The sequence below is a fragment of the Puma concolor genome, chromosome C2 (genome assembly GCF_028749965.1).
Source record: "Puma concolor isolate L17-30 chromosome C2, mPumCon1.1.hap2, whole genome shotgun sequence".
NCBI lineage: Eukaryota > Metazoa > Chordata > Mammalia > Carnivora > Felidae > Puma > Puma concolor.
This window is the reverse complement of record NC_141675.1, coordinates 63732418-63756178: the sequence shown is the minus strand read 5'-3', so window position 1 is coordinate 63756178 and position 23761 is coordinate 63732418. Positions and strand designations below refer to the sequence as shown.

The window sequence follows — 23761 nt, the reverse complement described above, 5'->3', positions numbered from 1 at the left end:
AAGCAATCAAAATAGAAAAATCATTTTGGATGATACAGCTTAAACTTGTGTTTAACAGAATTATCTATTTTTAAATCTTGCCCAATGAAATGAGCTTGATAAAAAGTAACTTCTTTAATAGAGAAGGTAACAACCTCAATTTCCACACTGAAAGGGCAACATTATACAAACTGAGTAATTCTTACCTGTGCTGCATATTCAGCCTCTTTGTCTTTTTCTAAATTTGAATCACAGGTACATTTTTGCTTCATTACCTGCTCTAATTTTTTCTCTAAGTCTTTCTGTTCAATATAAAATTCTTCCATTCTCTGAGCATGTTCATTCTGTAAAGATTCAAGCTCTTTCTGTAAATTCTGCTGCTCTTCAGTGAGTTCCTTCATAGCTTTTGAACTACTCAACATTTCAACTTCCTGTAATATGAAGAATTACAATACAATTTTTATTTTATTTCCATCATGTTAAAAATTTCAATGCAGGAAAAAAAATAGGTCAGAAAACATCTAATATTCAGCTGTCGTATCAGTTTTATATAGAAGTAATTATCTTGAAAACAACTCTAAAAATTTAAAAGAAAATTGCTTATGAGTAACAAAACTCTAAACAATCTTAAACACATTTACAATCTCTTGTTTCTTAAAGATATGCAAAAGCCTGTTTTCACAATAGACTATCATTTAGATTTTACCATCTGAAGTTGTTGCTTCTTCTGCAAAATTGAGTTCAGTTTTTCCTGTTGTTTTACGTAAGTTCTCATTACTTCTTCCATGATTTTTCCCTTATCATCCTCACAAATGATATCTTTGACAAGAAGTGGCGATGAAGCTACAGTATCACGGTCAATTCCTGTCTTGCTTGTGTCTCTGATGAAATTGCAAGTGGTAGACTCGGGTTTCTTTTTACTTGTCGAATTATTTGAGACTGATGGATCTTTGAGAGGAAAAATGAGGTAACAAAAAATGAGCATCGCTGTTAAAAAGTCACTAGAACAACCCACAAGTGAAAAAATTTCATTTACAAATAAAATAAAAATAATAAAATAATAAACTTAAGAAAAGTAGTGCAAGACTTCTACAATGAAAACTACACAATAAAGTATCATTGAAAGAAATTAAAGACCTAAATAAATGAAAAGACACCCCATGTTCATGGACTGGAAGACTTACTACAGTTAAGATGGGGCCATGAACTAAATGTCAGTGACCACAAAATTCAGTATGTTGAAATACTAATGCCCAATGATGGTAATAGGAGGCGGGGGCTTTGGGAGATAATTAGATCATAAGACCTATGATGGAATCTATGCCTTTATAAAAGAGACTCCAGAGACCTCTCCTGCCTTTTCCATCATGTGAGGACTTCCATCATGTATCTGAGCAGAACACAGACATTTATGAAACAGGAAGCAGGGCCCTGCCAGACACCAAATCTGCTGATGCCCTGATCTTGGACTTCCCAGCCTCCAGAAGTATGAAAAATAAATGTTTGTGGTATAAGCCACCCAGTCTGTGGTATTTTTGTTACAGCAGCCTGAACAGACTAAGATAGATGGTAATACTCCCCAAGGGGATCTACTTTTTCAATGCAATTCCTATCAAAATCTCACCTGGCTTGTGGCAAAAATTGACAAGCTGATTCAGAAACTCATATGAAAATGCAAGGAATCCAAAATAGTCAAAACAATCTTGAAAAACAACAAATGTGTAGGACTCACAATGCCCAATTTCAAAGCTTATTACAAAGCTACAGAAAGCAAGACTCTGTACTGGCATAAACACTGAATACAGAAATAAACCCATACTTTCATGGGCCACTGGTATTTGACAAGGGCACCAAAACAACTGAGTCAGGAGGGAACAGTCTTTTCAACAAATAGTGTTGGAACAACTGCATTCATATACAAAGAGTGAGGTTGAACCTCACACTGTATGTAAAAATTAACTCAAAATGGAACAAAATCCTAAATGTAAGAGCTAAAACTTTTATATGCACATCTTTGTGATCTTGAATTTGGCAATGGTTTCTGAGAATAACATCTACATAAGCAATCAAAGACAAAATAAATTGGACTTCATCAGAATTTAAAACTTTTGTGCTTCAAAAAACACCAACAATAAAATGAAAGACAACTGATAGAATGGCAAATCATGTATCTGATATGGGTCTACTATCCAGAATATATAAAGAACACTTACAAGTCAATAGTAAAGAGACAAATAATACAAAGTAAAAATAGGCAAAGGATCTGAAGAGATTCAATAAAACATGGAAAGGTACTCAATATCATTAGTCATTGGAGAACTGCAAATCAAAACCATGATATACCACTTTACAACAACTAGGATGGCTATAATCAAAAGACAACAATAAGTGTTGACAAAGATGTGCAGAAACTGGAAGGAAGCTGCTGGTGAGAAGGAAAATGGTATAGCTGCTTTGCAAAACAGTTTGGCAGTCCCTCAAGATGTTAAATATGATCCAGTAATTTCACTCCTAAATATATACCCAAGAGAAATGAAAAAACATGTCTACATTAAAAATGTGTGCATAAGTGTTGACAGCAGCATTATTCATTATAGCCAAAAAGTGAACACAATTTGGGGTGCCTGGCAGGCTCACTCAGTAGAGCATGAGACTCTTAATCTCAGGGTCATGACTTCAAGCCCCATGTTGGGCATGGAGCCTACTTAAAAAAAAAAAAAAAAAAGGTGGACACAATTCAGTGTCCATCAACTGATGAGTGGACAAGCCAAATGTGGTATATTTATCTATACAACAGAGTATTATTAAACCATAAAAAGAAAACAAGTACTAAAATATCCTACAACGACTGAGAAAATATTATGCAAAGTGAGAAGTCAGACAATAAAAGCTCACACAATATATGATCTCTTTTATATGATGTGCCCAGAATAAGCAAATCTATAAAAACAGAAAATAAATAGAGGCTGGAGAAAGAGGAAAATGAGGAGTAACTTCTAATGGATTACACGGTTTCTTTTGGGGGTGAGAAAATGTCCTGAAATTAAATAGGTGTATTGATGAACAACTTTATGAATTTACTGAAGGTCACAAAACTGTACACTTTAAAAAGGTATATTTTATGGTACATGAACTATATCCCAACAATTTTTTACAAGTCACTAGAATTAATTTGGGAGATATACTGCAAATAAGACTTACTAGTATGTTACCGGTTATTATTTACCATATTTAAATCCAAAGAAAGCTGAATTTTAAAAATCTCAAAATTAAAGTATAGAAACCCCCTTGACCCCAAGAATCTTCAACTACTTCAGGAAAGCTGCAACAACTATCACACTTTGCCTAAGCTGTAAGCAAAGCTCTGCTGCTATAAAGAGGATAAAAGAAGCAGCATTTGTACAGATATGTCTTGTTTGGTCCACGGCACTTTAAAAGCCACTGTAATCGGCAGCTCTTTTATTTTTTTAAGATGTCCAGCCAGCATTCTGCTTTTATGCCATCTGCTTGGCTCTCACTCACAGCTATGAGTTTTCACTCCTTGCTTATCCCATGACTAAGTTTCCCTGAGTCCTACACCTCACTACTCTTACGTACTAAGTCTTAGCATTAGTAAATGGTTTCTCCATTCACAGCAAATTAAAAAGGACCTTCTGAAAAAAAAACTGACAGGAAAAAAAAAAAAGGCAGGAAAGGAAAAAAAAAAGTCATACAAAAATCACCCACAGTATGAAACCATGTAATCCACATATCTGTATCTTTAGCCGCGATAGCTATCACCGTGCTAAAAAAAAAAAACTCAGAGTTTTGAAAGGTACATTTTTTTTCAAGATAAAAGCTTCAATTATCTGGAACATTCTCTTACCTAGAAATCTTCTTTGAAAATGCTGAAAAAACAGAATAATTAGATATTTGATTTCAAAAAATAATTTCTGAATACTTACCTACACGGCTACATAATTCTTTACTTGTTTTCAAATCCATTTTCTCCTGTTCCTCCAGTGAGACATCTGGATACGATACCACTTTTTGATGTTTCCCACTACTATGAGGCTTCTCTGATGGTCTTGGTACGGTCCTACTTGTCTCTGTCTTTGTGACCTCTTTAGACTGGGATACAGCAGAAGTAAGCGACACATTTGGTGCAACCACTTTATCACACATGTATAAGTAGTAGCTACAGACGGAGAAAGGCAAAATAAGACACATATTCACTTGGGTAAAAAAGCATTAAATCTATTTCTATCATTAAAAAATTTTACATTAAAACAGACAACATAACAACTCAGAAAATAAGGGTCACAGAAAAGAATTCCTTAAAAATTCAGTACTTTAGGCAGTAAGTGCAAAATTATGAGTAATTTTCGTTATTTTGCAAAAAGTAATCTCTAAGCACTGAGAGATACCTACAAGGAAAGAAAATTAGTCTCATCTCCTTCCCTCAAAACCACCTGAGAATTAAAGGCATCAAGCACTTTTAGAGCTATTTAATAGCCCTAAATAGGTAAGGCTTATGCTAGAAAGAAAACAGACCATATACTACTTGGAGAACCATTTTCTTGCCTGCCACCCGTCCAAAGCAAGGAATCCTTGCTCTGTTATAGAAAGGCTGATTCAGTTCCACACTATAAGGCTAGAGCCAGATTCACCGCAGGCCCAATCAGGAGCTCCCAGGGCCCGTCTTCTATAGCAGTCTGAACACCGCTACTGGGCAACAAGTCCTACTTGTTTCAAACCCCACAGAGCGATCTTCCTAAAATACTTCAGTACTTCCTAATTTGATAAAAATTCAATAGTAAGTTGCACAAAACTAAGATTGAAGGCATGACTACCAATTTTGCTCAAAGCTCACATAAAATTTTCTGCAGATTACCTGAGAGACCATGGAACAAACTGGAGCTAGATATTGAAGTACCATACTATTAACTATAATCTGCATAACTTTAGCCAAAAGATGCAACCATTTAACTAACATAATACTTCATTCCCTAAATGCTAATGATCTCTTCTTACATCTGATTTTCTTTACGCAGTAATCTACATTGTTCCTCTTTACCAATCACATGAATTCTGCAGATGAAAACTCAGTATTCTGCTAAGAAAACGGACAGGTTTAATAATATCCAAAGAGTTACTTCAACACAATAGGAATGGTAGGAACTGTGCAAATGTAAGTAAGACTGAGATTCTTCATCACCGTGTTTGGGGAGGGGGGGGAAATATATATTTACAGCAATAAAAATCTAGGAATCGACAAATAAAAAATTTATAATCTAAGGTGGATTTTTATCGAAAACGTGAACACTGGATTTTGAGGGATATGGTTACTATGAAAACTTCTTAATTTCAAAAAATTTCCTTGTAAAATATCAAAGTTGCATACCAAACTCTTGAAGAGTTGGTTTACCTCTTAAAAGGAAGGAAATTAAAGGAAAATTTTCAATGTTTACTTCAGGGTGAAAAGGAAATGATGATTTCCTAGAAAGAACATACACACCAAGAAAAGGTTATCTCAAATATTCAACACAATTTACAATTCATTTATTAACAAGCCTAAAAGTAAATAATGAATTAGCAGAGTCTAGAACAGTACCTGACACATAGATGTTGAAGGAATGAATGAATGAATGAATGAATGAACAAACGAACAAACAAATGAGCCAATACCCACTCACCTGGGGTGTAAAAATGAATGTGTCTGCGAAACATGGTCACCTTCCTGCTTTATAACAGGGTACCATGACTGTAATTCCATTCCTGATGATGTATCTATCTGTAGAAAAATGTAGAAGGGAAAAAGTTCATTGAAGGAAGATGTGATGGTTAATTTTATGTGTCAACCAGATAGGGCCATAGGATATCTCTGGAGAACCCTAGTAAGAGTTACATTATTTAAGAGTCATCTTCTAACAAGGCAGTCTGTCCTTAAAGTACCAAATCTAGTCACTCAAAACAACATCAACCATCCTTTCAAAAAATAGTTTCAGGGGCACCTGGGTGGCTCAGTCGGTTGAGTGTCCGACTTCAGCTCAGGTCATGATCTCACAGCTCATGAGTTCGAGCCCCGTGTCGGGCTCTGTGCTGACAGCTCAGAGCCTGGAGCCTGCTTCAGAGTCTGTGTCTCCCTCTCTCTCTGCCCTCCTCAACTCATGCTCTGTCTCTGTCTCTTAAAAATGAATAAATGTTAAAAAAAAAATTTTTTTTTAAAAAAGAAATAGTTTCAGTATGCATGTTCAACATGGATTATCAGAAATGATTTCATAAAATTTCATACTTATGGAATCTATTTTTTAAATGCTTTTTAATTTTTAGTGTTTATTTTTTGAGAGAGATGGAGCGTGAGCAGGGGAGAGGCAAAGAGAGAGGGAGGCACAGAATCTGAAGCAGGTTCCAGGCTCTGAGCTGTCAGCACAGAGCCTGATATGGAGCTTGAACCCATGGACCACGAGATGATGACCTGAGCCGAAGTCAGATGCTTATCTGACTGAGCCACCCAGGCGCCCCTATTTTTTTTTAATGTTTATTTGAGAGAGAGCAAGAGAGAGCGTGCAAGCAAGGGAGGGGCAGAGGGAGAGGAAAGAGAATCCTAAGCAGATTCCCTCACAGCTGTGAGATCATGACCTGAGCTGAAATCAAGAGTCAGATGCTTAACCCACTGAGCCAGCCAGGCACTGCTGGAATCTATTTTTTAAATCCATTTTAAATAGCACCTTACAAATGTACAGCATTGGTAAGTTCCGATCCTTCTTGCTGCTACAATCAGCTAGAATATACCCTTTCCCTACAGTATTTGTTAATGGATTAGATGGCATTCTATAGCAACAAATATTTGCCAGGGGAGTGAGGTCACTAAGATGGCAACATAGGTTGTTCCTGACTTTGCCCACCACCCCCGCCACGCGCAAGAAAAACAACTAACATCTATTCAAGGGCAAGTCACCAGTGAGAGAATGCTGTAACACAGGGGATGGGGGTGGTGAAGCTGAAGCGCCCCATCGCGCCTCAGAAACCAAGACAGACTACACTAGAAGGATGAATGTTAGCTGAACCTACTGTGGTAATTCACTTCACAATATATGCAAATCAAACTATCATGCCGTATGCCTTATACTTAGTGATGATATCGATTATTTCTGAATAAAACTGGAGGAGAAGAAAAGTGAATTGATAGAGAGATGAATAGGTAGATATATAATAAAAGAAGTATAGTGAAATGTTAACAAAAAAAAAATTAAAAAGATAAGGGAACCCAAGCAGAGCCTCACAGAGTAACCTGAGTGGAGGAGTAGAATGTCAGAAAGACCAAGGCAAATAGAGTCTGCAGCACAGAGAAAGGTGCCCAGAGAGAACTCCACAGATCTGTGGAGGGTCTACCTCAAGAATTCAGCATAGTACCTGAGCAGCCCATGCTTGTGAGGAAATTTCTCAAAGCCGGGTCATGCAGCTAATATGGTGACTGATGTGAGGGGGGTAGGAGTCCAAAGAGCAGCCAATTTATCCTATTACGGCACAACTCAAATGGGCATTATTCACTCCACAGCTCCGTACCAACTTGGATGAAACAGTGATGGGTTTGCATTGCACATTTTTACCTTCCCTCTACCCAGTCTTGCCCCTACTCCCTTCCTTTCACAGGCAACTGATCTCTAATAAACATCACAAAAAACAAACACACAAGCACCACAAAAGTTTGCCAGGCTAAACTACTTTGCCTAACACTTATCAGTAAACCATACTTCCTCATAAACTGTACCTGTGAATAAAGGCAAAGAAGAAGGTAAACCCTTTTGGCTACTTAATGAGCATCTACCTGATAAGAACTTTATACATCCTACTTAATTTTAACAGTAACTTACATTAAGTAGGTATCATGATCTCCATTTTACACATTAGAAAAGTGAGGTTCAGAAACTGAGAAAGATGGGGCACCTGGGTGGCTCAATTGGTTAAGCATCCGACTTCGGCTCAAGGCATGATCTCATAGTTCGTGGGTTCGAGCCCCGCGTCGGGCTCTGTGCTGACAGCTCAGAGCCTGGAGCCTGCTTTGGATTCTGTGTCTCCCTCTCTCTCTGCCCCTCCCCCACTCACACGCACGCACACACGCGCGCTCTCTCTCAAAAATAAACATTAAAAACAATTTTTTTAATCCACAAAAATAAAAATATGGTAACTTCTATTTGTAGGAGGCCAACATTTTGGTTAAGAATGAACAAGGAAGGCACCTGAGGGGCTCAGTCAGTTGAGCATCTGACACCTGACTTCAGCTCAAGCATGATCTCACGATTCATGAGATCAAGACCCACTCAGGTCATGATCTCACGGTTAGTGAGTTCAAGCCCCGCTGGCAGCACAGAGCCTGCGTGGGATTCTCTAGCCTTCTGCTCTCTCTGCTCCTCCCCTGCTTGCAGGCGCTCAAGCGCATGCTTTCTCTCAAAATAAATAAATAAACTTAAAAAAAAAAAAAGAATGAACAAGTAATTTGAAAAACTAACAAGACCACAAGACTAGGGGAAATAAAGAGATTTTCAAAGGATTTAAGAATTGAGTATTCAGTGAGGGGACCCTAGGCTCTCTACAAGAGTACAAACAAAACAACAACAACAACCTCACAATCCCGATCAATTCTAAAGTTCAGAATCTGAGGCAAAATCATGTTTATTTATAAAATAAGCCAATCTCTTGTTTACATAGTTTCTCAGATAACTTAGTTCTACAAGTAAATTAGAAAGGATATTGCTGGTAACAACGATACTAAATAATAGATGCCAGGTGACAATCGACAGCCTAAGGAGAATTACAAAATGCAAACACAAACACTAATTCAAAAAGCAAGACAATCTAAGGGCTTTATCACAGACCAGGGCAAATAATTTAATAAAGCTCACTTGTCCCCTACCTTCACAACAGAGCACAGAAACTGATATTTAAAAAGTCTTGAGTTAACATGACATAATTAAACTATATTCTATAACTTATACCAGATATAAATACTACACTGTATACATACATACCTACCACTTAGAAAGACTGAAAACTATTTAAGACATTTTAGAATTCAGCAAAAAGGTTAAAGTTTTTAAGAACACAGTGCTGAAAAGAGTAGCTTCATCATCCAGAAAACTCATTTAGGCAGAACATTTTTCACCAAAACACTATATGACAAGGTGTTAATAAGCATGGAAAAGCTCACTGTAACAAATCAATGAAATGTAAGATCAGCTAGGGTGCCTGGGTGGCTCACTCGGTTAAGCATCTGACTTGATTTCAGCTCAGGTATGATCTTAGGGTCATGAGATCGAGCCTGGTGTCAGGCTCTGTGCTGAGTGTGGATCGAAGTCTGCTTGGGATTCATTCTCTCTCTCTCTCTCTCTCTCTCTCTCTCTCTCTCTCTCCCCTTCTCTGCCCCACACCTACGCATGCACAAGTACTCTCCCTCTCTGTCAACATAAACATTAAAAAAAATAGATCAGCTTCAATTAAATCGGAATTTCTTTTCTAGAAGTCATTTGTTAAACTCATTATTTAGAAAATAAAGCAAGCTCCACTTTAAATCAGTTATATATCCCAAATAATTCTGGATGTACTGCCCAAGATATCAATTGCTTCTCAGTTTTTTTTAATTAAAATTACCAAAATTGAGACATTTTCTAAAGTTTTTTCTGAAGAATTTTTTTAATGTTTATTTTTGAGAGAGAGAGAGAGACAGAGCGTGAGTGGGGGTAGGGCTGACAGAGAGGGAGACACAGAATCTGAAGCAGGCTCCAGGCTCCAAGTTGTAAGCACAGAGCCAACGCGGGGCTCGAACTCACAGACCGTGAGATCATGACCTGAGCCAAAGTCAAGAGCTTTAGCGGCTGAGCCATCCAGGCGCCCCGAAAGTTTCTTCTATTATAGATATCTGGAATCTCAAATCTCCTGAATAGCAAGTTCTAAACTTCTTGACTTGAAATCTGACTCAATTTTGATCAAGTTCATTTCAAAGCTTGATTTAAGTTTTACTATTTTATTCATGATCCAAAGCCAGTGCATATTTCTATTTTCTATCATCTCTAAACTTCAGATGCCTCCATAAAGAATTGCTAGCATTTTAAATATCCATCCCTAATTTCTGCCCTTTATTTTATTTTCTAATCTCACACAATCCAACTAACAGAATCACAGTCTAGGGATTTTAAAGAAACCCTCTTTAAAGATCACCTAGTGCAGTCCCCTAGCCAACGTCTGAATTCCCTATTCAAAATCACTGACAAGTGGCTATCCAGCCTCTGCTTGTACAGCAGCTTTAGGTCAAGGGCCATCTTCTTTACTTTTGTGTATTTTCAGTACCTAGCACCATGCCTGGCATGTAGAAGGAACTAATAAATATTTGTTGAATGAATCCTGAATGACAGCTTAGCTCATTAATTCCCAGGGTGGCCTTTTATCGGGTTACTGTGCTACCATGAAACTGAGAAAGAAGATAGTCTCTTTCACATTCAATATCCTTCTACTCCATGAAGCACCAGAAAGCCCAACAGTCTCTGGGGTGTATTTTTAGAAATCAGACCTACAAATTAAATAATACAAATGATGGGGAAATATACAATGCTAACCATGATAAAATGTTGGGATTTGATTTTATCTAACATGTGGTAAGCCATAAACACATTTATAACAACTTATCCTAACTGCGTGTTAAAAACAATTAAGAAAAGCACATATTATACAACAGAACATTCACAGGCATGCCAGATTTTCTCATCTATTCTGCATTTGTGTCAACATACAAATTAGGTCTTCAAAAAAAGAACAGTGTAATTAAATGGCACAGCAGTGTTGCTACTACTGATCAGGAATAAAAATTAGATACCAAGATATGAGCACGTATTGCCTCTTATCTCACTTTTCAAGGTGGGAAGAATTTATTTACTTGGTGTTTTTAAACATCAGAATAGAATTCATTACATTACTTGGCAAAGGAGAGAAGTAGATCACTTAGTATCTTAAGTTAGAGCCCTAAACATTTTTAAATGCTTTTATCGCCCAACTTCCCCACCGTTATCTACCGCGAAATGAACAGATGGCATCCTCATCTGAAACACAGGAAAATTTTCAGACATATTATTTCATTCTTTCTGTAAGTCATAAAACAACAAATAACATCTATGAAAGCAAAATTAAAACAATCCCAAAATGTACACAAGAGTAAATTTTAAATAAATAAAAATTAGGAAATGTTTTATAAAAATTTCTCTAAATTTCAACCTACGGTGTTATATACACATGATCCTTTAATAATCACATTTCCTAATAAAGAACTATTGTGTTTTTGGTAGTACAATGCTTTTTAGTCTCACAATGACAAATAATTTAGAGAACTTGATTTCATTTACAAAAAAAAAACAAAAACAAAAAACAATAAACATTTTAGTCACCACTTTCTGGATACAAAAGCAATCCTACCCACTCGGCACTATTCACATATAAACATTCCAATTTATACTTAAAAAAAAAAAAATCACAACACTTTACAATTCCTAGACTTATCTCCAATAATAAACTTTGCTTTTAGATGATACTCTAGTTTTTAATTATAGTAGCAGATTAATATTATGACCCTTAATTAAATCCAAATGACAAATATTGATGAACTAAAGAAATCCAGATAATATCCTCAACATATACTGGTAGGATTTCCAAAGTCTCTCCAAAAATTACATTAAATTTTTTTTTAATATGTGGAAAAATTATTTTCAAAAACAGAATTTAGAAAGAGCTATAACAGGTAAATTTTTAGATTGTGGTATTTATTCCTAAAACAGTATACATACAAAGGACTAGCAGATTGGTAAATTTAACAGACTATTCTAATGATGTGCTTACACAAGAAATAAAAGATAATATATATTAAATATACATTACTTTGTACAAGCCCAACATAAATCATTAGCAACCTTACTAAACACATGACTGAATACACAGCTAAGCAATAACTCCTTAGGAATAAAGTGGATATACCTGTCAGGGCCTTTTTGCTGTGTTATTATAATACTAAGGCATTCAAGTGGTCAATAAATGATTTCAGAAGGACACAAAGACACCCTACCACACAGCTGCCAACAACTCTTACTGAAAGAAACTGAATCTCTCACTGAAGGATCAAGTTTCCTCAGTACCTCCAACATGTTGTGAATGAGCATTTCAACAACTGAAAGAGGAATAGTGTTACAAGGTAGCAAATAGCTACTTAAGAGATTTTAAGGCTCAATCTTGTGCCTCACTTCATTGTAATTATTAGAATTAATCAACCTAATGCAAAACTGAAACAATATGATCTAAGCACCTCCACTAAATTACCAAAACCAGATAGATCTTCTGGAGATATAGCAATGTCTGCTGCTCTCCCACACTGAAAGACACCACCTATTTCACAAAGCCAATTTTAAGTTTAAATAAGTGCTCAAAGATGCTCACAGGAAAAGCAAAGGCTCACGTTTTTATAATGTGCAAATCCTTTATGGAAATAAAGCCATGTGAAGTTAGTAGTATGATACCACTCCCTTCATAATGTGAAGGAAAAGGAGCAAACTGATATAAGTCCTGTTAAGTTCCTACTTCTAAAATAATAAAAAAATAATAATAATAAGTTTATTTATTTAAGTAATCTCTACACCCTATGTGGGGTGCGAACCCACGACCCTGAGATCAAGAGTCATGTGTTCCTCCGATTTGAGCCAGCCAGACACCCCTAAAAATAAAAATTTTTATACTGGAATTTTACAGAGACCAATTCATTTAATATGACAATAACTTAGCAATCTCCATGTCACATACATCTTTTCACTAAAATATCTGTATAGGGGCGCCTGGGTGGTGCAGTCGGTTGAGCGTCCGACTTCAGCCAGGTCACGATCTTGCGGTCCGTGAGTTTGAGCCCCGCGTCAGGCTCTGGGCTGATGGCTCAGAGCCTGGAGCCTGTTTCCGATTCTGTGTCTCCCTCTCTCTCTGCCCCTCCCCCGTTCATGCTCTGTCTCTCTCTGTCCCAAAAATAAATAAATGTTGGAAAAAAAAATTTTTTTTTTAAAAATAAATAAATAAAATAAAATAAAATATCTGTATAAATCTAAGGTTTTGCTTTTCCAGCCCATTTCAACATATATGCTTTTTCAAAAAATGTTTATTTTTGAGAGAGAGAGAGAGAGAGAGAGAGAGAGAGAGAGAATGAGTGGGGGAGGGGCAGAAAGAGAAGGGGACAGAGGATCCAAAGCAGGCTCCACGCTGACAGCAGTGAGCCCAATGTAGGGCTGGAAGAACCCACGAACCCACAAACCATAAGATCATGACCTGAGCCAAAGTCGGTCGCTCAACCTACTGAGCCACCCAGGGGCCCCCCAGCATATGTGCTTTTTAAAAAAATTATGATGGTGCCTTCCCCACTCACGGTCTGTCACTTAAAAATAAGTAAACATTAATAAAAAATTTTTTTAATTATGATCTCTGTGGCGCCTGGGTGTCTCAGTTGGTTAAGCGTCCAATTTTCTCTCAGGTCATGATGTCGTAGTTCATGGGTTCCAGCCTGGTGTGGGGCTCTGTGCTGACAGCTCAGAGCCTGGGGCCCGCTTCAGATTCTGCCTCCCTCTCTCTGCCTCTCCCTCACTCGCACTGTATCTCTTTCTCTCTCAAAAATAAACATTAAAAAAAATAAAAATAAAAAATTATGATCTCCGATCATTTTGGCCTTCAATTAATGTATGTTGAGAATATCAAAATGAAGATTAATTCTTTAATGTAGATTAATTTTACTATATGCAATGTAGTCTATTTTTTATTTTACTCTACTTCATTTTTTTAATGTCGGTGACCCACTAAATTGATTTCGTAACCCTCCTGGCCCTCAACTGGGGTTCTCAAGAGATAAGCCCAAATGCCCCAAGGCATCCACTGTATGCAATGAATTAACTTCACTTCAAAGCTTTGAGAATGGTAGTATACACCATCTTTGGGAGAAATGATGAAACCATCACTCAGATCATTTTCTGTAGGGCTTAAATCTCCTTTCTTGAAACCCCAGATGAAAAGGGCTGCGTGAGTGACAAACTGCAATTTGAAAAACCTTGCTCTAAGTGAACGATCCTAGAATTGGTCCACAAGTATTATTTCAACAACTAGTCTTGTATTAATAATAACACTTGTGCACTGTGCATATGCACAGATTTACAAAGGATTACATGTGTAATGGAATAAACTCCAGTGTTAATTATCATCTATGTTGAAATTATGAATTACGAAATTTTGTTTTCTTCTTTGCACTTGTTTAGGATTTACTACAGTGGGCCTATATTGCTTTCATAACCACACCAAAAAACAACAACAAAAACACTTTTAATGTGGAATAAAAGCCCTAGTGTTACCAAAATGATCTTTAGTGAGCCTCTAAACTTTCATATTCCTTGTCCCCATAAGATAAACAAAATACGCACTTTTAGGGCTATTTGAAATCTCAAAACAAATTCAATACCACAAGTAAAAACAAAATGCTGCTTTGCTTTAAAACTAAGCCTCTTTTTCTCCTCAAAAATCACTGGTAACTTTATAGGGCTAATTAAGACTCTTCATTCAGTTATTCAAACCTTTATTAAACATCTACCACATTCTAGATTCAAAAACTAGAAGATAAAGTCCTGCCCTAAGGAGCCTCCATTTAGTCTTTATGTACATATTTCTGTGACCCACTTCTAAGTCTAGAAATCAGTATGAGTTTTAAAGTAATTTATATCTTTCTATTCATTCCTTTTTCTGCCTAGCATGGTACTGTAATACTTAATTTAGTGAATGAAGCAAGCTTCACCTTAAGAAAAGATTTAGAATTTAATTATATATCTTCTTTTTGCTTTTCACAGTCTAATAAAATCCTTAAGTTATTTTAAGTATATGAACCCTCATTAGACCAAAATCCTGCATGTGGACAAAATACAGTTTCCAGTCATTACTAAAGCTATTCCCAAACTAGTTCTATCTCTTTACTTGAACAAAATGAGTTTTGCTCCACACTTTCCTTTCCCAGAATACTAAAGGAATTGAAATTAACCCAATTCTTGATTACTTCCTTGTTCTCCCAGTGGCATAAATTATAATGTATGCATAGCTATGAGAACACTGCTGGCTGCCTACACAGTGATTCAAGTATACCCTTTTTCTTCTTCCTTGAAGTTTCTTAATTTTTTCCCATTTATCAGACCAAAAAGAATAAAGTTGTGACTTATCACCAGCCTTTTTAAAAATGTTAATACTTATAAATGTTTTACCATTTTTTTAATGGTAAAAACGAATATAGGCTCTGTATTTCCTAAACCATAAGGGGGCACTATTCCCAAAGCCATTCTAAAGATTTCATTGAAATGTCCTTATAATTCTTACAATAGACCTGTTTTGTGTGTTCTTCTTGCATACTTCATTTTTAGTAAGTAAACAAAATATCCAACTAGTATAACAGCTGTGTACAAATAACTAAGAGTGGGATACATTTGAACCCATTACTCAGTTATCTCATTTGTGTTAGAAATGTCTTCACATAATTCCAGGTAAGTCAAGAAGATGTTTGGGGAAAGGAAAAGTCCCCAAATACGTATTACTAAATGTTTTAATAATAGTTTGAAGTACCATCCTACATTTCTAGACTCTTCCAAAATGCTCTGGCTTCCATTCTCTCACTCAACAGTTTATTTGCAAATCACAGGTGTTTACTTACAGATCAAACCATTATTTCACCCAAAAACTCCAAACATTCTAAAATATAATGCAGTGTGTTGTTCTTCAAAAATGTATTCAGTTTAAAAAAAGATTTCATTGACTGCCTCTGATGCACCAAGCACTAAACTACATTCTGGGAAAACAGGAAAAAGGGTCTCTAAACTCATGAAGTCAATTATTAATTTCAGAAAAGTAGACAAAAATATTCATACTCGTCGTGCATATGAACACAAATACTTCATCTGATTCTAACCTTACCCCCACTTGATCAAAATTTATGCTAATCGCAAAATACAAACTATATCACTGATGTAACAAATTACCACCAAATTGGCCACAATTATTACTGAAACACATTTTGTCTCAACACTACTCTCTGTAGTTGCCCATTTTCTCCAGTGTATTTCCTTACCTTATTGGACTAAGAAATGCACTTCCTAAACAGAAAAATAACAGTTTACAAGATAGAATTTTTTTGTACTATTATTATTCCAATGACTTCTGCAAAAATGAGGAACTGAAAGGAAAATGCAAAACTAAAAATAGTAAAATGTTTAACAGGCTTTAAAAAAAAGTTTAAATTGATATCTTTAGGTCATTTATGTGCATCATAATCTATTTTTTTCCTAAGCTGAGTAAATACCATATTATTATTTACCTAAGAGTAGTCAATTCTGAATGTTAAAAAATCTACATTTTAAATGTTTTGTTTTTTTTTTTTTTTTTTAATATAAGGGCATACACCATCTCTAACTTAAAGATTTTCTGTCACATTTTGTAAGAGTAAAGAACCACCTATCACTACAAGTGGGCTATTCCAATGTGCTTGAAAATAATCTTAAACATCACCCTTCAAATTTTATTTACAAATGATCAATTTGCTTAGCAACCTTTTTTCCATAGACAAAAATGTAAGAGCAACTAAATCAGAATTAGATCAAATAAATAATACAACAGCCATATTTCTAACAAAAAGCATAAAAAGTTCAGGCGATACGAAGAAATAAATTGCTTAAGAACATCATTTTACAAAGCCACCTAGGCAGATCTAAAACCAGTTGTATTTCTTGTCCTGACCTGAGTAAGAAAGGCTTCAAAATATACCGTTAGTTTCTACACAGAGCCAGTTCTTCACTTAGAACACTGACCTTATACCACTTACTTCTCCCATCTAAATATAGCTACTAACTATGCAAATTAAATGGAGCTATTAGTTATGCAAATAGTTAGGTGATCATTACTAATATAATTTCCAACCCTGGAAATAACAGTTGCTACATTTCAAACAATTGCCTTTTGAGTTTCATAATTTTGGTTTTTTAATCTAAAACAATACTTTAAATTAACTATGTATAAACCTATTGAACTACGTTAGTATTCACATTAAACATAAAGTTATTTACATAAAATATTAATATATTTAGTTTACTCTTCTATGTAAAAAAAAAAAAAAAAAAGAAAAGAAAGCCTGTATTGACTTCTTCAAATGAGCTTCCTCTGGGTCTATTTGGTTTGTTTGGCAACCAACTCACTGACTCACAGGAGATAATAAAAAACGTTCCCCAGTCAAGGATATCTCCTAGCACCCCCTCCCTGTTAAGGACCTTAGTATAAAATTCAAGTTAACACAGAGTTTACGAACCATTACACTAAGGAAAATTGATAAGAAGTTAATGTTTCTCAAAATTCAGTAGTAGTTTGTACTACAAAGTTTGCTTTAGGGAAAAGCAGTGAAAATTACTAGACTTCAAGTCAGAAGAACTGCATTCAGCTCCTCATTCTACCACCCACCAGTTATACAACCAGAACATGTGACCCATCTGGGACTGGTTTCTCATCTAAGAAACCTTGTTCACAGACCTTCAAAAAAGTCTTCAGGACTAAATTTTCAAAATATGGAGTGATAAGCATAATAAAACAACCACTCAAGTATGTATTACATGTGAACCCAGAAGTCTTCTTTCTTAAAGATTTCATTGGTAGAAATTTTCTTAAATTCCCTTACATTGCTTACAATTCACATAAAATTGGAAACAATACCAAAATGAAACCAAAAACATTATAGTAAATCCTGCAAAAAGATAACAGCCAAAAGGTGAGGGAAAAAAATCTCACACCTTCCCCCCCCCCAAAAAAAATGAATTCAAATTAATCATTTCTGAGACAATAAAGGACTACATTCAGATGAAGAATGGTTTCAATTTTACCTAAACCCTAGCACATACAGTTTCAGTTAAGTAAATTCATCACCTTTTTCTTTCTAATCTTTATCATGGTTCTCAGATGTTTTTGCTCACAAATACAGAAGAGGAACTTCAGGCAAAGGAGTTTATCCCAAAAACGCTTATGTCAGAGCAATGAAGACTGGAGTAATAATATCTAGCAAATAATGTGGTCACCTATGGACATGTAAGGGTAGGGGTCTAATTAGCATTGAGCTAGATATCATAAATATCAAAAGGAGCATTCCACATTTTGAGAATATAGATCATCTCCAAGCACAAGCTTCAGCATGGGACCAATCCAGCTGTAAGCAAGTCCAGTAATTTGAGAAGTGGCTTGAAGTCAATCCTGCTTCAAAATCAGTCAATAACTGCACATGAACAATATAAACTTATCTAGTAGCCACAGGCAAGGAATTTCAGAGTGCTGACCCTTTGGAAGCAGCAAGTAGCAAACTACCCTGAATTAAGAGTCTAAAATTATCTTCTTGAGCTTCAGAAACAAATCACAGTTTTAAAACTCAACTGTAACTAAATTTCCTTCAAAACCTTAAAGGTACCATAATAAAGCACACGACACCAAAAATCTTAGATTCAAGCCCAAGCTCTAATGTTGCTGTGAATAAGCTGCGGTCATTTAATACGCTTCACTCATTTCTTCTGTGAAGTAGAAAAGGTAGAGATTATTTCAAGAAATAAAAACTAACAGTGGAAAACTTAGATTCTTAAGATGAAACATGGCCAATCTTTCATTGTACAACTCAAATAAAATTATATATGTGAAACTGCTCAAAAACAATGCTTGCCACAATGTAAGTGTTAAATAGTGCTAGCTATTATACTAACTTTAATCAAGTAAAAAATATATTTAACAACCAAGTCAACAAGCTGGATATTTAATAACCCAAATCTTGTTTATTACCCAGGCATTCAGGCTCTCAGAATGAAGACCTTAGTTTAGCCTAGCAGATATTGCAGTGGGAAAAATAGTAAGATCTCTTTGCTGACAGATTTTTATATTAGTATTTATTTAGCCTAAAATAATCTATTTATTCTAGCTGTCACAATTTTTTTAAGTTATTTCTTTCTTTTAAAAAAACCTCTTACCAGAATCACAAATTCTTCCGATAAACCTGTCTTTTCCATTTATTCCGAATATTGATCAAACCTGAATATCCAGGGATAAAAACAATGTCAGAAATCCTAGATCTACCTTGGAAAAATGCTGTTTGAAGCCCACAACCAGAATTGTTTTGGCCAGCCATTATACCATTTGCAAATGGAAATAACACCAAAGTGTAAATTATCTGGAGTCCTAGGACAACAACAGATCTAGTCATCAAAAAGCAGGATGTGTGAAAAAGAAAGAGATCATGACTTGACAAAGAAGCCCCAAATCCTCCACACCCTGTCTATATAATCTTGGGAAAGCCACTTGATCTGAGCCTCATTCTCTTTATCTGTAGAATGGGAATAATCCTACTTCTTGCACTAGGCTGTTTGAAAGATCAAATGAACACACACACAGGAAAGCGCTTTATAGCCTAAAACGTGTGATACAAACATAACACATTACAAAGACCAGTATTTTTTGTTGTTGCATGAGCAGTAACAGTTTCTTAACATCGCACAGGTTAAGTAAGTCTAAATATAGACTTTTGATTTCAAAGTAAACCAGTGCCATTACTTAAAATTACTATTAAAAAAAAAAAAAAACTTGCCTTAGATTGAGTCCTTTTTCCATTTCTCATGCTAAATTTCTCCTTCATTTCTTCTAATATTATCTTCAGTTTCTTTTCTTCAGGTGTCCCTAAGTATTTCTGGTTCACATGAAGATAGCAATGCCATTTGGCTGACTCAAAGCCCCAGTGGCAAGTCCTTTTGTCAGGTGATCTGTGAGAATGCATCACAAATGTCTGGGGCGCAAACATTCCACAGCACTCCAGACACTGAATACATGGAGCATCAGGCTGAACATAAAACTGGGGTGCAAACAGACCCTGACATTTGCCCAAGCATTCATGTTCCACTTCAAAGGCACTGCCAGTTTCCTTTAACTGGGCCAATGAGTTTTTAGCAGGAAGTACACTACCATTTTGAGGAAAAGTGCGTGGCCGCAATAAAGCATTACATAGTCTTTGTGCATCAGTTAATGTGATCAACCCACAGGATGGGGCATTGAATGGAAGTATTCCCAGGACCTTTAAGATATGAAGCTGGTCTGAAGTACACCGTGAACAATAGATGTACAATTCGTCACAGACCGTATTTATTTGCTGGAGTGAAAATTCTCGGAGAACAGAATTTAAGACTTGAGGCAAACAGAGTCTCTTTTCTCCTCCAACCTGAAAACAAGAAATAGACTCCCCTTCCAACACAGTCTGTGTGAGTTCTGTGGAGCTATCAGAAGGGATGAACAGTGGACCAGGAAGAACCTGAGGAGATGGAAGAGGCAGAAATACAGTGGGTGACATGCTTTCTTGGGAATACCGAGCAGAAAATGCTGCTGGTCCACCCAGAGAGCTCTGACTACTTAAATGAAATTGTGCCAAAGTGTGTTTCAAACTGGGATTTAAATGTAAAGGTTCTGGCACAGAGGCACAGGTTCGCTTGACGTGCTCCCCATCGGTTTCCATTGGCACTTCATAGTCCTCCAAGTGTTCCTTCTTTACTGTTGGCATCTTGTTTATCATCATTTTTCCATTTGCAGGAACGTCTGTCATCATTTTTTTCACTGGAGGGCCGCAATCATCTCCCATCCCATTCAGTTTTTTATTTGAGCCCTGAACCAAGGAATAATTTGTCTGTAGATTTTCCATTGCTAAAAACTGTGGTGTTAAATAAGTAAGTCTGAGATTTGCATTGTTATTTAGTCACTCATTCCAAGAGAGAAGCAATGAATATCAATAGTTCTAGTAGCTTACTCTCACAGAAAACTTAAATTTCCAAAGAGAAATCTCCCTAAATTACTCAAGAGATTTTACAATTTTATTTGGTTCTGCTTATACTCTAGTATAATTTCACTGCTAGTGCTATAAATTTCTTCTTTTGTCCCTAATAATAAAGAATATAATTTTGAGAGGCACACCTCTGAGGAAGCCTTTTTTCTTAACTCTTCAAATAGATGCATTAAAATAAACTTATCAGTTCTCTCAATTCGGAATGTCCAGATTCAGTGCAATGGTTTGGTCTGGTTTGGAGCAAAACATGTGAAAAGTTTATGCAATTACTTGTGTCATAAAACCTAGACACAAATATAAATCAAAATGTTGCACCCAAATTTAGTTTTTGGCACCAAGGACACCAAAAAAGGAAAAGAAAACACTATCTTCTCTAAAAGTGATGATCTGTTGGTCTGTGTTGACCAACTGAAGGTTTGTAGAAATCCTCAAAAACGGTAAGAAGAGCCTCTGACTCCACTTGAACTTCTACAGTTAAAAATGATATCTAAAGAAAAATTGCCCAGTTATCTTCATGGATTACTGTTCATTCGTCTTTTAATTAATCTGGAAGAGAAGAGCAGTGAGGGAGAGTTATACTTGAATTTGCTCAGAGGCCAAAGGGTCAGTTTGAAACTAGTTTCTTAATCTTATACTGAGTTCACTTTACCAAAGGTGACACTTGAGCGATTTCTTTAAATCTAACACCAGTTAACTAGAAGAACGTCATTTAAACAGGAAAATAATTTGTAGAATGGGTAAAGGGAGCAATAACATCCCTGAAAAGGGAATAGAAGAACCTTAAATAGATCATCTCACCTAAAACTAAGTACCAGAGTCTTTCCCAGTTATGCCATTTGAACTATAATAATCCATTACTTCATCTCTTAATTTTAAAAAATGCCAGTTTCATCCAAAAAAATCAGATACGTGCTAACATATCTACCACATGTACCTAACTTACAATTTTAAGGGCATTAATTCACCCAGTCAGTGTACGCTATTTTTTCTGGAATGACTGTAGGCAAAAATTAACTTTCCCTTTAAAAGGTTAGTGGATTTGCTTAATGGAAGCCAAAAGCTATAGACTTCACTCCTGGGAATCTCCATCCTTAACGAGACTAATTCCGGACAAAAAACACAAGGCAGACAGACCTCACAAAGAATGCAAATGGAGGAAGAGGAGAAAAGAAAAGATTCTTCTTCCACTTCCTTCTTGAGAGGACACCCAAAAGAAATCCAATAAATAAAAATGCCTCCCAAACTCTCAGCAGTTTCCCTTAAAAGAGACCCAAAGGGTTACGGACCCAGGCCACTAACCAATGTTCTGACTTTCGCCCACCACAGAAACACCTCAGCCAACGCAGACCGAGAAAGAGGGCAGGAGGCATGACCTACAATGGGGGAGCCCCCCCAAACTCTGAAATCCTCGGCCCACGCAAATCCACCCACCCATTACAAACCCGAGGGGGAGGGCGGAGTGGCGGACAGGGGAGCCGGGACGCCTTGGGCTGCGCAAGGGGAGAGTGGGAAGTGGAAAAAGAGGAGTCCCCCAACCCCCACCCACGGTCTCGGGACAACCCCAAGTGCCCTCCCAATACTGCCCCACTGCGGGGGCCGCAGGGAGGACTGTGGAAATCCCCCCCCCGTACCCTCGCCCCAGGAAGTTCTCGGGTGTTACCCCAGCACCCCTAAGGCTGCACCTCCCCCGCCTCCCCGGGGCCAGAAAGGAGAAGGGTCTGCGGGCGGGTGGGGCGCCTAGCCGGGATCTCCGCGCCGCTGGGCGCCGACAGACGCCCGGGGCATCCCCGAGGAGCGCAGACGGGCGGCTGGGGAAGGGTGGGGGGGAGTGACGGGCGTCCGGGTCTCCGGGGTCCCGACGGCTCCGGTCAAGTGCAGCGCCCTTCCAGCCTAGGGTCAGCGAGGCTTGATCCGCCGTGGGACACCCGCCCTGCGCCCCCCGTGGCCCCGACCCCACCCGGGACCCGCGCATCCGGACCCCCGACTTCGGCCTCCGCGCCCGAGGTAGCTCGACGAGCTTTGTTAACTCCCCACTATCCACGGCACCGCCGTCGGGCTGCCCCAAGGCCGCGCGCCCCTTGCCGCCCGCCGCGCCCGCCGCGTCCTCACCACGAGCCGGGGCCGCACCTGTGCCAGCCGCCGCCGCTCGCCCGCTCCCTTCGGCTGTGCCGGCGCCGCTCCGAACCCCACACACATCGCTACACACAGCCCTCTGACGTCACCGAGCCCTCGGCCCGCCCACGTCACTGCGGAGACACACGGCTTCCCGCAGACGCCGCCGCCGTCTCCGGCCGCCCGGGGGAGAGCGAGGGCGGCGGGGAGGGGGAGGGGAAGGGAACGGAGCCAGCGGCGGCACCGCGCGCGCGGGCCCGCCAGCGTCGCTGCCACCGCCCCCTCGCGACTCCCAGCCCCTCGGGGACGCGCGCGCCGTCTGGCCTATTGTGGCTCCTCGGGGCTCCCCCCTCGCCCCGTCGCCTCGCGCGCGCGCCCCTCCCCCCCAGGCGCGCGCCCGGCGCTCCTGGCCTCGCGCGCCGTCTGGGCGGCTGGCGCACGGCGCTGTCTGCGGTGCACCCGGCGCAGACAGGATGTTCCCTCCCCGCCCCACCCCCACTGCCGCCCTCCCTCCTTCCTTCCTCGAGTCGCCCAGCCGGCTGTCTGGGGCCGCCACCGCCCCGCCCCCGCCCCACCCGCTGCTCTGTGGTGACGGGCCAGACCCGGGGGCGCCCTGGCCGCTCCGCTGCCGCGCGACTGGGAGAGAGGGGGCAGGGCGGCCGCGCGGTGCACTGTGCGCGACCCCAGCAGCCGGCAGGGCGGAGGCAGGGCCCGCCCGGCAGAGCGCCGCCGCCCGAGGTCAGGCACGGGCGACCCTCC

General features: G+C 38.5%; 1 protein-coding gene across 2 annotated transcripts in view; it reads right to left on the bottom strand.

Moving 5' to 3' along the window:
• SKIL (SKI like proto-oncogene) overlaps positions 1–23159 on the bottom strand; it is a 28078-nt gene extending 4919 nt beyond the window's left edge. Inside the window, exons 1-6 of one of the 2 annotated variants that reach the window (XM_086674701.1) lie at positions 23018–23159; positions 19648–21436; positions 5655–5748; positions 3924–4156; positions 686–927; positions 186–410 (exon numbers count right to left, since the gene is read on the bottom strand). In XM_086674701.1, coding sequence (XP_086530827.1) covers positions 186–410; positions 686–927; positions 3924–4156; positions 5655–5748; positions 19648–20749 — 1896 coding nt within the window. In that variant the 5' untranslated portion in view covers positions 20750–21436; positions 23018–23159. Of the gene's footprint in view, positions 1–185; positions 411–685; positions 928–3923; positions 4157–5654; positions 5749–19647; positions 21437–22999 lie in introns of both variants that reach the window. The other variant, XM_025913720.2, reaches the window with a different exon arrangement.
• Between the last annotated feature and the right edge of the window lie 602 nt (positions 23160–23761).